Source organism: Acartia tonsa, chromosome 14 (assembly GCF_053477335.1).
Source record: "Acartia tonsa isolate MP-2025a chromosome 14, ASM5347733v1, whole genome shotgun sequence".
Classification (NCBI taxonomy): Eukaryota; Metazoa; Arthropoda; class Copepoda; order Calanoida; family Acartiidae; genus Acartia; species Acartia tonsa.
In genome coordinates, this window is record NC_137273.1 from 18,979,396 (window position 1) to 18,993,612 (window position 14,217).

The 14,217-nt window shown below is 32.9% G+C and overlaps 1 protein-coding gene across 2 annotated transcripts in view; it reads left to right on the plus strand.

Annotated features, from left to right (window-relative positions):
- The window catches only part of LOC145305855 (uncharacterized), a 42,071-nt gene extending 33,732 nt beyond the window's left edge, over nt 1–8,339 (plus strand). The window contains exons 8-12 of one of the 2 annotated variants that reach the window (XM_080147681.1): nt 163–343; nt 754–1,088; nt 2,425–2,622; nt 3,656–3,709; nt 4,504–8,339. In XM_080147681.1, coding sequence (XP_080003807.1) covers nt 163–343; nt 754–1,088; nt 2,425–2,622; nt 3,656–3,709; nt 4,504–4,695 — 960 coding nt within the window. In that variant the 3' untranslated portion in view covers nt 4,696–8,339. The remainder of the gene's footprint in view (nt 1–162; nt 344–753; nt 1,089–2,424; nt 2,623–3,655; nt 3,710–4,503) is intronic. The other variant, XM_080147682.1, reaches the window with a different exon arrangement.
- The last annotated feature ends 5,878 nt before the right edge of the window (nt 8,340–14,217 follow it).

Below are 14,217 nucleotides of genomic sequence, written 5' to 3' on the forward strand. Positions count from 1 at the left end.
TATATCCTGATTCAGACTATACCCTCTGATTTTAATTTTCAAATAATTAATAGCAGATCGAGTTTGTAATGTTTGGGAGGAAGAATCATTTACAGCCCATTGTCCCCTCCCTCCCTCTCTTTCTGTTTCATAATTTTTAAAAATTCATTTCTTTTTTTTCAGAATTCCCCCCTACGACCTTCACCCCCAGCCCCATCCCCGGGTGCGCCTGGTCCCCCCATGATGGGGCCCGGGTTCCCGCCGATGGGTCCGCGCGGTTACGGGCCGCGGGGGCCGCCACCCGGCATGCGGATGCCGATGATGGGACCTGGCGGAGAACCTTTCAACGGCCATCCCGGCTTAGGTAAAGTTTTTTTTCTGTTTGCCTTTAATGCTCCATATTATCACGGTGTCTCACATTAGCAAATTATTTAGTTTAGGTTTATAGTTAGAAGTAAAATAAATAGGAATGTTTCGTTAATCTGTATATAAAATAATATAGTTTAATTTTGTCCAAGCTAAAGTTTTAGAACCAAAGAAAAAGATATTTACAAATTATTAACACAGATCAAATTATATTATATAGACAAACAAGTCAAAAGACATACACTAGTAAAGAAGACAAATAAACAAATCAAATGTAGAAGAGCAATACTTTATTAGAATGGCCTATAGACAGAAAAACTTAATTATAGAAAAATGTAATGAAAATAATTCAAAAATTCCAATACGGAAAACAAATTTTAGTTCAATATTTTTATATTTTATTCCTAGGCCCCCCACCTGGAAGTATGGGACCGAGAATGTCACCCCGGGGGCCCCCCATGGGCTACGGCCCGATGGGACGGGGTCCCCCCGGCCCTCCTGGCCCACCTGGTATGCCCCCCATGTCCGGGATGGGACCGGGTAGACCGCCCCCCGGCGGACCCTGGCCCCCGACCTCTATGTGTGGCCCCTACCCCCCTAACTCACCGGGCTACGGACCGCCCGGGGGCCCCCCTCATGGGGGACCCGGAACCCCCATTATGCCCTCTCCTGGAGGCCCCATGGGGGGACCTGATGGCCCTGATCCTTTGTATATGATGAAGAATGTACCAAATATGCCAGTGGTAAGTTGTATCAAAAGAATAGTCCTACTGTTTTAAAACGTTCTAAATTCCTATCTTTTTTTCTTTTGAAACATTAAATTACTTAAATTTTAGGTAGGTATACCTATCTTACAAAAATGGATATATATAGACATCTCTATCTAGAGTTAGATAGGTATACTTTTAAACATTCATTTTCCTATGGTAATAAATGTAAGAAATCATCCAAAAATATAACAAAAAGATCCACTAATTGGAAAAACATAAAAATTACATTAGCAACTATTTGCTATTGCACAACTTTTTGATGGTGTTTTCACTCAAATCAATTTTATTAAAACCACTGACCCCCCGCCCACCCCTAACTTCTTTATTTCTCTTTTATTGAAATTGAGTACTAGCCCATAACAGGGCTCCCCCAAGTTTTACTTACCTAACCTGAAATTAGTATTTCGAAATTTGTGGTGTAAATGCAATATGAGGAAAAGTGCCTGATATTCATTCCTTTTTTTAAAAGCGAAGCTTTTCTATAATTAGGGTCGGTCCGTACGTCCGTCCGTCCGTACGTCCGTACGTCCGTCCGTCCGAGATAGATAGCTTTTATTCGTTAATTTAGGCATGTTAGAATTGTTCTATCGATTTCAAACTTTGCATGATGATTCCTGTAGTAGTTAGGTACGATTTAGAAAGCGTAGCAACTCTATAATCATTACCAGAATGTCCGTACGTCCATTTTAAACATGTTGATTTTTCGTCCGAGATAGATAGCTTTTATTCGTTAATTTAGGCATGTTAGAATTGTCCTATCGATTTCAAACTTAGCATGATGATTCCTGTAGTAGTTTGGTACGATTTAGAAAGCGAAGCAACTCTATAATCATTACAAGAATGTCCGTACGGCCATTTTAAACATGTTGATTTTTCTACTTTTTTAACAACAAAATTTTATGTTATCTAATTATCCGTTTGATCTGGTTTTTGGTATATTGATTCCTGGGACAACAAAGAACAATATTATAAGCGAAGCAACTCTATAATCAAGTCCTAAAATGTAAGTATGTCCATAAACATTATTCTGTATCAAGCAGTTTTCCAACAAATTTACTTACAATTTTGCTTCGACTCTTATACTTTATATTCTGATTATTCAGTTTAGACACTATACAAATGTTAATGTCCGTTTGTCCTACCGTTTCAGTGCTTCGCTTTTATGGATGTTGTCATCCTTGTTAAGACAAATATTAACCTATTGAATTTTATTTTTAAATTTTTTTTTGAAAAATAGTCAGTTTGTGCTCTTTAATAATACCTACCTAGTACCTATGCAGATGTAATATTTTATTTTTTATTTTTTTAGGGCCCAGGCGGAATGGGTCCAGGAGGGGTAGACAACGGTCCCCCGGGGGTGGGGGGACCCCCTGGCAGCGGCACCCCCGGGCCTAGTCTTAACGGGGAACCATTGCCGGGCGGCGGGACCATGGAGATGAAGCGGTCGCCGGGCACAGCGCCCACAACACCTTCACAAACGGAATTTTTTGGCGGCGGCGGAGAAAATGTAAGTTTTTTTTAACAGACAGTTGTCACACATCCGTCTTGAAACTGAATCAAGATAAAATTAAGAGGCCAAACAGGACTAACACTGATATCAAGCTCGTGAGAAACAAGGACGTCTAAGCTTTTTTTTAGGGGGATAAATGAAGGGTTTCAAAGATATTAGGGGGTCATCGAGTTTTTTTTTAATTTTGAGGTGGATAATATGAGGTTTTTCAAAGTTTGAAAGGTTGGTAAGCAGCTTAAAGTGTCTAATACAATACAAATGACCAATGATAGGCCAGTATACATTTTACCATTGGACTTCTATGCTAAGATTGCTTGCTTTAGTATAACATTGTTAATTCATATCATATCAACAATAGTCAGCTTGTTGGAAAAAATAAGATTTTTCAACCTAAATTTCTCAAAAATGAAAAAAATTAATATGTCAGTCTTAAAAGGTCTTCTTAAATTTGTCTTGATTCAGTTCAACACAGGTGTGAATATAGAATAGTTATTTATCGCATCGTATTGTAGACAGCTTTTCGCGGTTATTAAAATGAAAAAATATAAGATTAATATCAGTTTTTTTTAACCTCTGAAGGCCCGGGCTAACAAAGTTGCTATTAGTTTTATGATTTTTATATAAATATTTTTGGAAAATTGTGTGTAATTTGGCTGAGAACCGGTTCTAATCCATGAGATACTAGTCCGTTTCGAAGCCATACATAAATATATATCCGTGGAAAGCTGTTTAAAATACGATGTGATAAATAACTATTCTAAATAAAAAGTATTAGAACATGGCAGACAACACACATGGTTAATTTTAATTGTTTTAGCAAAATGGGGATAGATATCACTGCTTTTGGCCTACCTATTCTATTGACGTCGGGAAATACCCTTTTCCCCATCTCTTTTCTAGCGTGTTTCTTTCCCCTTTCTGTTCCCCTCTACGATGACGTCAATATAATAGGTAGGCCAAAAGCTGTGACATCTATCCCCATTTTGCTAGGGCACTAAACACAGCCACTTAATTGTACCTATTTACCTAGAACCTTGAGGTCTATGCCAGAATGCTCAAGTATCTCCCCAACTCTTCCAAAGGGGTATGCATGCATTCAATTCTTTTTTTTTGTCACAGGGAAGCTTCCCGCGTAATTTGGGCGGAGCAAGACCCCAACCCAACAATAGAAGATATTTTTCCTGAAAGTTTTTTTTAAAATTTAAATTCTGAGAGAGGGGCTACCTATATATTGGTATTCACGTTATCTTATTGGTTGGCTCAAAAACTTTTTTTTTCTTATTGGGATTGGTTGGTTTAAGACTCTGGAGCCCAAACATATCAACTAATAATTTTCATCATTAGGGATTCTTATCAATTTCTGGTCCATTGTCTTTCCATGATTTTTCATCTTAACATAAAATCCTAAAATAAAAGAGTTTTTTAGCCCCCCCTTCCTACTTTGCTTAATCATATTAGATAAATGTGTAAAGTCTGCATAAGTTCGTTCTTGCTGCGCTCAAATTATAAAGTAGTTTCCTATTTCGAGCCTTTCCAAAAATAACCCCTTTTCATTCCTCTATAGCTAAGAAGTATCACTATCAAAAGCTTTGGGCGAATCTAAAATGACAGTGAATCATTTGACCTAACACCAAAGACGTCTAAGCTTTTATTTAGAGATGAGGGGGTGGTTTACCAATTATATGATGTGGGTAATTCACCCCCCCCCCCTCTATCTACATTTTTTAAATGGGCAGGTGGGGGGTGTATTACCCCCCATCCTCCTTGGATGTCCTTGCCTAAGGAATTTCCCTTTAATTAAAGTCATACTTGCTCAAAGCCGCTGGTAGTTCTACTTTATGTAAAACTAATACCCCGGAACTTAAACATTTTGTTTAGAATGAGAGCGAAGCCATCTTAAAGATCAAGGAGAGCATGCAGGAGGAGGCGAAGCGGTTCGAAAAAGAATCTGACGGGGTGGGGGGTGGAGGGGGCGGCTCTGTGGGCGCCCCCTCCACGCCGGGCAGTGGTGGTGGGGGCGGGGGGATAGGCGCGAACGGTGGCGGGACATCGGACTACTATATGCAGTAGTGAGTGGCCAGTGACGGAGCCAATGGCGTTAGAGTCCATTGGTGACGTCACAAAATGGCAGTTTAAAGTATAAAGAAAGGCGCGTAAAAGTTGTTGACATTTTAATGATGACCCCGACTGTCAACAAAGCCACAAAGTGTCATCCAGTGAAAAAAGAGAAAACCTAGTGTGCAAAATAGGCGCGAAAAGGAAATTTGGTCAGATGGCGCCAAAAAAATTTGGCGCGAAATTGACGTGACAACAGCTGTCGTGTACAACATTATGAATATGAGTGAAATAATTGTACTGAAGTACTTAACAAGAACAAGTGTTGCACTTAGTGATATAACCTCATCTGAAATCATTTAATATACATAAAGAAGACACCTCATATGTGACATACAAAATTACTATTATTGATGTTAACTAATTTTAATATAAAATTATTGCTTTAAAGTTTGAAAATAAAGCATGAATAGACATCACCCTATCATTAAAGCTCTAAGTAAAGCTTTAAGAAGTCACAGATTTTAATGCCAAAAATTACAGAATATAAATATCTGCTTAGTACTTATAGTTAGATGCATGCATGGATTGCTTTGTTTTGGTACAGCTAATGAACTTTTGGAAATTCGGTTGTTAAGAAATAAAGAATTTACTATATGGTTATTTATAAAAGAACAATTAAAATCAAGTAGTCTTAAAAGAGTTAGTAAAACCCAAGATGCTTAAAAGCTCATAACACATTAGCTCTTCCAAAACACTGTAATCCATTCATGTACTACACTAATATATCTGACAATAGTCCTATTGACTCGTATGAAACATTTTAGTTTAATAAAAGTGTTTATGTTATAAAAATCACATTTGTTTTAAGAATATGGTGAAATGAAAACTTGAAACGACTGTAAAATATTTAAACTGCATTTGTTTGTTTTTTACTTTTTAAAAATTTTTGTATTTTGTTAACTTGAAAATATTTCAACTCTGAAATTTATTTTTTAATCAAATGAATTTTTACCTTTTTTAAATTTAACCTTAATTTAAAATTTATGTAACTTTTCTGGAGACAATTGGGCTTAGTTAAAAAAAGATAAATACAGTTTCAATATTTTTTTGTTTGTTTGTATCCATTATATTAAAATCATAAAATTATTATAAAATCATTTTAACATTCCATATGTTTTTAAATACTTTATTAAAAAAAACTAAATGAAGCCAAACTAATATTTTCATTGATTTTATTTATGAGCAAATTTTTAAAAATAATTACTTTTTTGAGTATTTTTTCTTTAATAGGCAGATTTTTTCTGGTCCTTGATATTTAGTTATAAATTCTGAAAAATATGTGATTTAGTTATAGTCATGATAATTTGAAAAGAAAAAATATTATTTTTTATCAAAATTTAAAGTTGTTTAGACAAAATGATACTTTTGAATTAAAAGCTATGTGACAAAGTTACCACCAGAAAGTTACCAAAAACAAAAAGATTATTTACCTTTTTTATTTCCATATTATTTTATTACAAACAATAAAATGTAATATTTTAAAAACAGTTTACAAAGGAAAATAAAAATCAGAAAGCTTTTATACTTTATATGTATTATTTTCTTTTAACAACTTTTTATTGGAGATATTTGAAATTTTCTGTAATTTTTTATTACTAAAAAAAACAATCAATTTATTACTTATTATATGCCAAAAAAACTTATAAACCCATCACCTAATTAGCTTTAACTTTATTTTAAAATCTCAATGTTTAATTAGAAAATAATTAGGAAGTTTATTACCTAAAAGAAGTGATTTTTAGAAAAAAAACTATTTATGAATTTAGGTCCTTGTTGGGCAGGTAAGAGTAGAACAGTATGGGCCAAAAAAAAGTTGATGAAAATCCAGCTTCATATGAATTAAAAAATCTTTGCCCAGTTCTACTATATGTCCATCCCAATACTTTTTAACTGTTCATTAAACTCTCAAAAAAAGACATTTTAAGTGATGAGGCTATATTTTTCTTGATCTATTCAGGGTGAGCCATAAAAATGTGCATTTTCCAAAAATTTTGGACATCCTGCATTTAACTAAAGGATCAAATCTTGTATCTTGTATAAAAGTATAAAAACATTTGAAAAAGCACATTTCATTGGTTTCATTTTTGAGTGTTATAGGTTGTCTAACAAAAAAAAGATAATGTAGATTTTTATGGCCCACTCTGCATGAAAAAAAAACTTATTATCTTTCTTATTATAAATTAAATCAATGCAAGTCAACACTCAGTTTTGTCAGCAGTATTAGTTATCATTAATTTATTTATATAATTATTATACAGAGTGTTTTTTTACTTAGATCAAAAATATTTTTTGATTTGTCTAATTTTACTTTAGCAAATTATAAACCCATCAAAGATGAAAAAAATGAGCTATTTGTTGATCTTTTTAATAAGAATTGTCGCAAAATGGCTGTAAAAAAAGTAAGAGTATCAAACCAATAAATATTTTTTTTCTATTAAAAAATCACACTGTATTTATTTTGAAGAAAAAAAACAATCATTGTCATTATATAAAAAAAACTTTCTAGCTTTAATTTTTATTTATTTATACCAAATTATTTTAACATACTTTTTACGTATATCTTATTAGAGGTTTTAACCAAATGAATTTTTAAAGGATTTTCCACGTTCATTATTTCAAGTTTTATTTAACTTTCTTAGACTGATTCAATGCATTTGATGAAATATTAATAGCATTTAATATTTTTAAAGAAGGTGTCCTAACTATTGTGATTTTTTGTTAACCCATTCGTGACGAGCTCCCAAAGTTCAAATTTTTGATTCAATGGGGTTCAACAAAATAGATTTTTTCAATAATTACATAACAGAATTCAAAAAGTATGGTGTCAAATTAAAGGTCTTACTATTTTTGTTCACAATGGCAATTTTATTCTTTTTTTTTTGTTGCGTTTTAGTACCTAAAAACCAACTTTATATAAAATAAATTTAAATTACTTCAAAAATAAGAGGTCTACAAAAATCCGATTGCATATTTAAATTTTATGGATCATTTTACATCTACTACTTACTAAAAACACCGACTAGCCATTTTTATCACAAAAGTTAAGACACGTTTTTTGGAGGTCTCCAAGCTCTTTTAATCTTTTCAGTTCACTTTTAGAATTAATATGATTTTTTTTCATGATTTTATAGAGAACCAAAATTCTGGCTTTCATATTTTTTTATTTCATTAATTACAAAATTTCTTGTTGTAAATAGATTTTTTTTTTGCTTTTAAAAAACCTCTTATAAGATATAAATCATTTATTTAAAATTAAAGACTTCTATTAAAAGTCGGTACAAACTTTTAAAAATTGTATATATATCAATAGAATATTGTTTTTTTTTATAGATTTTTTCATTCTAAAAAATCTAGAAATAATTTTACCAAAATTTTGTTCTAAATGTTATTAAGCTTTTACGTTGTGGTCGAGATCTGAAAAAGTAATCATTAATTAAAATGATGAAAACATGTTGAATAAAAAAATGTGGGAGCGTAACTTTTAAAAATCTGGGAAAACTGTAAAACAATCTGGATTTTTTTTTTTTTATGAAAAAGTGTATATGTATTTATGTATAAATCATTCCCTCAATAAATTTTGACTTTTAGTACATAAATTTGTTCTTTAGCTTCAGAAAAAAACAAGGATGACAACATCCATAAAAGCTAAGCTCTGTAATGGGAGGACAAATTAAAATTAACACTTGGAGAGTGTCAGAACTGAGTAGGCAGAATATTGATGCATAAATCTAAACAAAATTTTAAGTAAATGTGTTGCAAAACTGCCTAAATAAATGATACTGTTAGAGGACATACAATACATACATTTTTAAGACTTGATCATAAAGATGCTTAGCTTATAGATGCTTGTACCTTGTTGTAATAGGAATCAGTATTCTAAAAACCAGACCATTCGAATCATAATCACATAAAAATTTGCTATTAAAAAAAGGTAAAAATCAACATGCTTAAAACGGACGTACGGAAATTGTGGTAACGATTATAGAGCTGCTGCGCTTTCTAAGTCGTACCTAACTGTTACAGTAATCATAATGCAAAGTTTGAAATCGATAGGAAAATTCTAACCCGTTTAAATTAACGAAAAGAGCTAATCGTGACGGACGGACGGACGTAAGGACCGACCCTAATTATAGAGAAGCTTCTCTTTTAAAAGCCTTACTGTCTACTTATTATATCATAGGACTAAGCTTTATTTTTTAGTTTCAATTTATTTCGAAAAAGAAAGAAAAAACGGAATTTTAGGGTGTATTTTTTTACAGGGTTGATTTATATTGGGAGGGGAAGTTTTCCCCATCTCCCAAAAAGTTTCAAATCTTTCCCTGGGCCAACAATAAGCTGCTCTGTAAAGGAGAACTATATCGGTTCAGCGCGGCGGTTAGTGTGATCCTAAGCTACACGCAGTTAGACAGACATTCTTTTACTTTAATATAATTATTATAGTCAGACAAAAATAATTCGGGAAATTCCGAGATCTTTAATTTCAGACAATCAATTTTCTATTCTATATGCTTTGGATCAGAAGATAATTAAATATACATTTTTTTCCAGTATTGGCTTCGAAACCGATTAATATCCGCTAGATTAGAATCGGTTCTCAGCTAGAACGGGCTTTCAGACCCTTGATGCTAACAAAACTGGTTTTAATCTTATAATTTTTCATTTTAATATCCGCGGAAAGTGGTCTGAAATCTAATGCGATAAATAACTATGGAGATATAAATAAAACTAGGATGACAACACCCATTAAAGAGAAGATCCAAAAGCAATCGGTAGTACAAATTAACAAGAAAACTTAATAAATTGAAAACAATTTAAATATATGGACAAAATTGTATATAAAATGTCAAATCTTAAAGGCAGAATATAAATTTAAGTATAAAAACTTGTTGCAAAATTATTTAAATTATCAAATACAGGTTTCTGAATACTTATTTTTGACTTAACTATCGAGTTGCCTTGCTTCAAACATTGTTGTCCTAGGATCACTGTTACAAAAAAAATCAGATTATTAGGATAATATTTTATAAACAAAAATTTATGACAAGAAAGTTAAAATTTACCATGTTTTAAATGAGGTGCACTCTCACGTCGTCGGGGAGGTGATTGGTTTAAAATGGGAGTACGGTCATTCTGGTAACGATTATACTACGTTTTCTAAATTGTACCTATCTACTACAGGAATCCCCATGCAAAGTTTAGTTCCACTAAAAAAGCTAACCATTACAGACGGATTTACGGACAGATGGACCGACTATAATTATTAGATCTTTTCATGAAAATACCCTTTTTCGAATTTCAATCTTCTGCTAACCTAAAAAGTTACTTTAGGGGCCTAGAAATATATGTACAAAATTTCAGCTCTCTGTCTCTACTGGCGACCTAGCGCCAGGCATGTAAAATATCAACAGATAACGGTAGCACGGCGGTTTTAACAATATCTCAGTAATGTGCAGGTTTTCAGCTCTTCTGCATATTTCAATTTAAACACATAAGGCCAAAGATATTTTATCCAAAAAATCTTTTGTCAAAGTCTACTCTAGACCTAGCGCCAGTCAGTTTTCTAAAATCATGCATTTTATACCTGTGAAAAATGAAATCGCCAGCGCTAGGTGTAGAGTAGACTTTGACAAAAGATTTTTGGGATATCATATCTTAGGCCTGATGTGTTTAAGTTGAAATATGCAGAACACCTAAATTCACCTTCCAAGCCATTCTCTAAGCATTTTAATTTTTTTTTAGAAATAACGGGATTTCAAAACTGCCTTTTGAAAAGGCCTAAAAAATATCTTTTTTTGTCCCTTTTTTCACTGTATATAGTTACAACTTATTAAGATATTATTCTCAGTTAAAAAAAAATTGGCGCTTCCAGCACCAAAACCGGCAAAAACAGGCAGTTAAACTTCTGAACCCCTACTTAACCCCCTGACAGACCCCCCCTCTATCTCGGCTCCTGTTACAGATAGAGATGTAAAACTTTTTTCTGGTTGTTCATGTGTATTTTTAGAGAATTGCATTTTCTAGTCATAGCGGTCAGACCGCTCCTTATCCGCTTTTTAGCGTCCAGTCGCTAAATATTAAAACAGCTGTAGAGCGGCCAATTTGAAAGCTAAGAAAACCAAATTTTATGACAAACTATTATTTTTTATAATAAAAAAATACCTTTTTTGACCATCACCGAAAAACAACAAATAACGGAAACCGCCAATTTTGAATTTTGGCGGTAAAACGGCCAATTTTAAAGCTAAGAAAACCAAATTTTATGACAAACTATTATTTTTTAACGGCCAATTTTAAAGCTAAGAAACCCAAATTTTATGACAAACTATTATTTTTTTAAATAAAAAATACCTTTTTTGACCATTGCCGAAAAACGACAAATAACGGAAACTGCCAATTTTGGCGGTAAAACGGCGGTTGGCGGCACTAAATAATATTTTTATCTGTTTATAGTTACAACTTATTAAGATATTATTCTCAGTTTAAAAAAATTGGCGCTTCCAGCACCCAAACCGGCAAAAACAGGCAGTTAAACTTCTGTATCCCTACTTAACCCCATATCAGACCCCCCCTCTATCTCGGCTCCTGTTACAGATAGAGACGTAAAACTTTTTTCTGTTGGTTCATGTGTATTTTTAGAGAAATTTACTTTTGTTAGTCATAGCGGTCTGACTGCTCCTTATCCGCATTTTAGCAGCCAGCCGCTAAATATTAAAAAAGCTGTAGAGCGGCCAATTTTAAAGCTAGGAAATCAAATTTTATGACGAGCAATTATTTTTCATAACAAAAAAAATGCTTTTTCTGACCATCGCCAAAAAACGACAAGTAACGGAAACCGCCAATTTCGGCAGTAAAATGGCGGTTGGCGGCGCCAATTAATATTTTTAGCTGTTTATGATCACAATAAAAGACTACATACAAAAATTGGCTGATTAAGGTCTGGAAAGGGTCAAGACAGTTAATTGTTTAAACTAATGTAATAGATTTTTATTTTAGTCAGATGCCAGACGCAGACAATTTAAAAAAAATAACATTTAGAAATATTATCAATTTGTCTACAAAGGGTTAACAACAATATCAAAATATACAAATCTAATTATTAAAAACATCAAGATGATCTTCTCTATAAATTTTATTTGTAAAGCATTGATATTTTTATCAAATAATATGACAATGATGACAACATTAATAAGTGATTAAATACAGACAAAAAATAGGATGACAACATCCATAAAGACAAAGCTCTAAGATCAGAAGTAAGGACAACTCTCTTGTAATTACTTTTGTAATATTTAATCAACCTTAGTAAAAAATAAGATGAAAATTAGGTGTTCAGGTATGATCCAGCAAATAACTTTGAATGGCTCCAGTGTATTTATTTTTTTACTCATAGACTTAAAATTGTAAAATTAAGCTTATCTTACATGCCTACATGACATATTAAATTTTTTTAAAAATCAGCTGTTGTTTCCAGCTGACCGCAGCCAGTGGCGGCAGTCCATGAAAGCTTCAAATCAATTAAATTTTTAAAAAAATATATATTAATTCTTGAGTAATAATAAACTTCCGTGAATAGTAAGGCCATAACCGTTTGGCCACTCCTTGACCGATTTTTAACTGATTTTTTATTTCCTACCTGTAGTTTTGCCATTTTTAAGCTGCCAGTAGCGGAATTCTAAAACAGCTCTAGACCAGCCAATTTTTGTATGTAGTCTTTATTGTGATTAAAACTAGCGCCGCCTACCGCCGTTTTACCGCCGAAATTGGCGGTTTCCGTTATTTGTCGTTTTTTTTGTTATGAAAAATAATTGCTCGTCATAAAATTTGGTTTTCCTAGCTTTAAAATTGGCCGCTCTACAGCTTTTTTAATAGTTAGCAGCTGGCTGCTAAAAAGCGGACAAGGAGCAGTCTGACCGCTATGACTAGAAAAAGTAATTTTCTCTTAAAATACACATGAACCAACAGAAAAAAGTTTTACGTCTCTATCTGTAACAGGAGCCGAGATAGAGGGGGGTCTGTTATGGGGTTATGTAGGGATACAGAAGTTTAACTGCCTGTTTTTGCCGGTTTTGGTGATGGAAGCGCCAATTTTTTTTTTAACTGAGAATAATATCTTGATAAGTTGTAACTATAAACAGATAAAAATATTATTTAGCGCCATCAACCGCTGTCTTACCGCCAAAATTGGCGGTTTCCGTTAATTGTTGTTTTTCGGCAATGATCAGAAAAGGTAATTTTTTATTATAAAAAATAATAGTTTGTCATAAAATTTGGTTTTCTTAGCTTTAAAATTGGCCGTTTTACCGCCAAAATTGGCGGTTTCCGTTATTTGTCGTTTTTCGGCGATGGTCAAAAAAGGTATTTTTTTATCATAAAAAATAATAATTTGTCATAAAATTTGGTTTTCTTAGCTTTAAAATTGGCCGCTCTACAGCTGTTTTAATATTTAGCGACTGGACGCTAAAAAGCGGATAAGGAGCGGTCTGACCGCTATGACTAGAAAAAGCAATTCTCTAAAAATACACATGAACAACCAGAAAAAAGTTTTACGTCTCTATCTGTAACAGAAGCCGAGATAGAGGGGGGGTCTGTCAGGGGGTTAAGTAGGGGTTCAGAAGTTTAACTGCCTGTTTTTGCCGGTTTTGGTGCTGGAAGCGCCAATTTTTTTTTAACTGAGAATAATATCTTAATAAGTTGTAACTATATACAGTGAAAAAAGGGACAAAAAAAGATATTTTTTAGGCCTTTTCAAAAGGCAGTTTTGAAATCCCGTTATTTCTAAAAAAAAATTAAAATGCTTAGAGAATGGCTTGGAAGGTGAATTTAGGTGTTCTGCATATTTCAACTTAAACACATAAGGCCTAAGATATGATATCCCAAAAATCTTTTGTCAAAGTCTACTCTGCACCTAGCGCTGGCGATTTCATTTTTCACAGGTATAAAATGCATGATTTTAGAAAACTGACTGGCGCTAGGTCTAGAGTAGACTTTGACAAAAGATTTTTTGGATATAATATCTTTGGCCTTATGTGTTTAAATTGAAATATGCAGAAGAGCTGAAAACCTGCACATTACTGAGATATTGTTAAAACCGCCGTGCTACCGTTATCTGTTGATATTTTACATGCCTGGCGCTAGGTCGCCAGTAGAGATAGAGAGCTGAAATTTTGTACATATATTTCTAGGCCCCTAAAGTAACTTTTTAGGTTAGCAGAAGATTGAAATTCGAAAGTGGGTATTTTCATGAAAAGATCTAATAATTATAGAATAGCTTAGCTATTAAAAAAGCAGTAAGATTTATTCAGTATTTCATTTTCAATTATGTATTTCATAAAACTGAATGCTTATAAGGAAATATTTTATGTTTTGCGCAATAACGAGCAATTTTTCTCAAAATATTTTCATAACTTTAATGTATTTTAATACGCGGGAACTTGTTTTTTAAACATTTTTCTGCCTAAATAATTTAATCAGTGT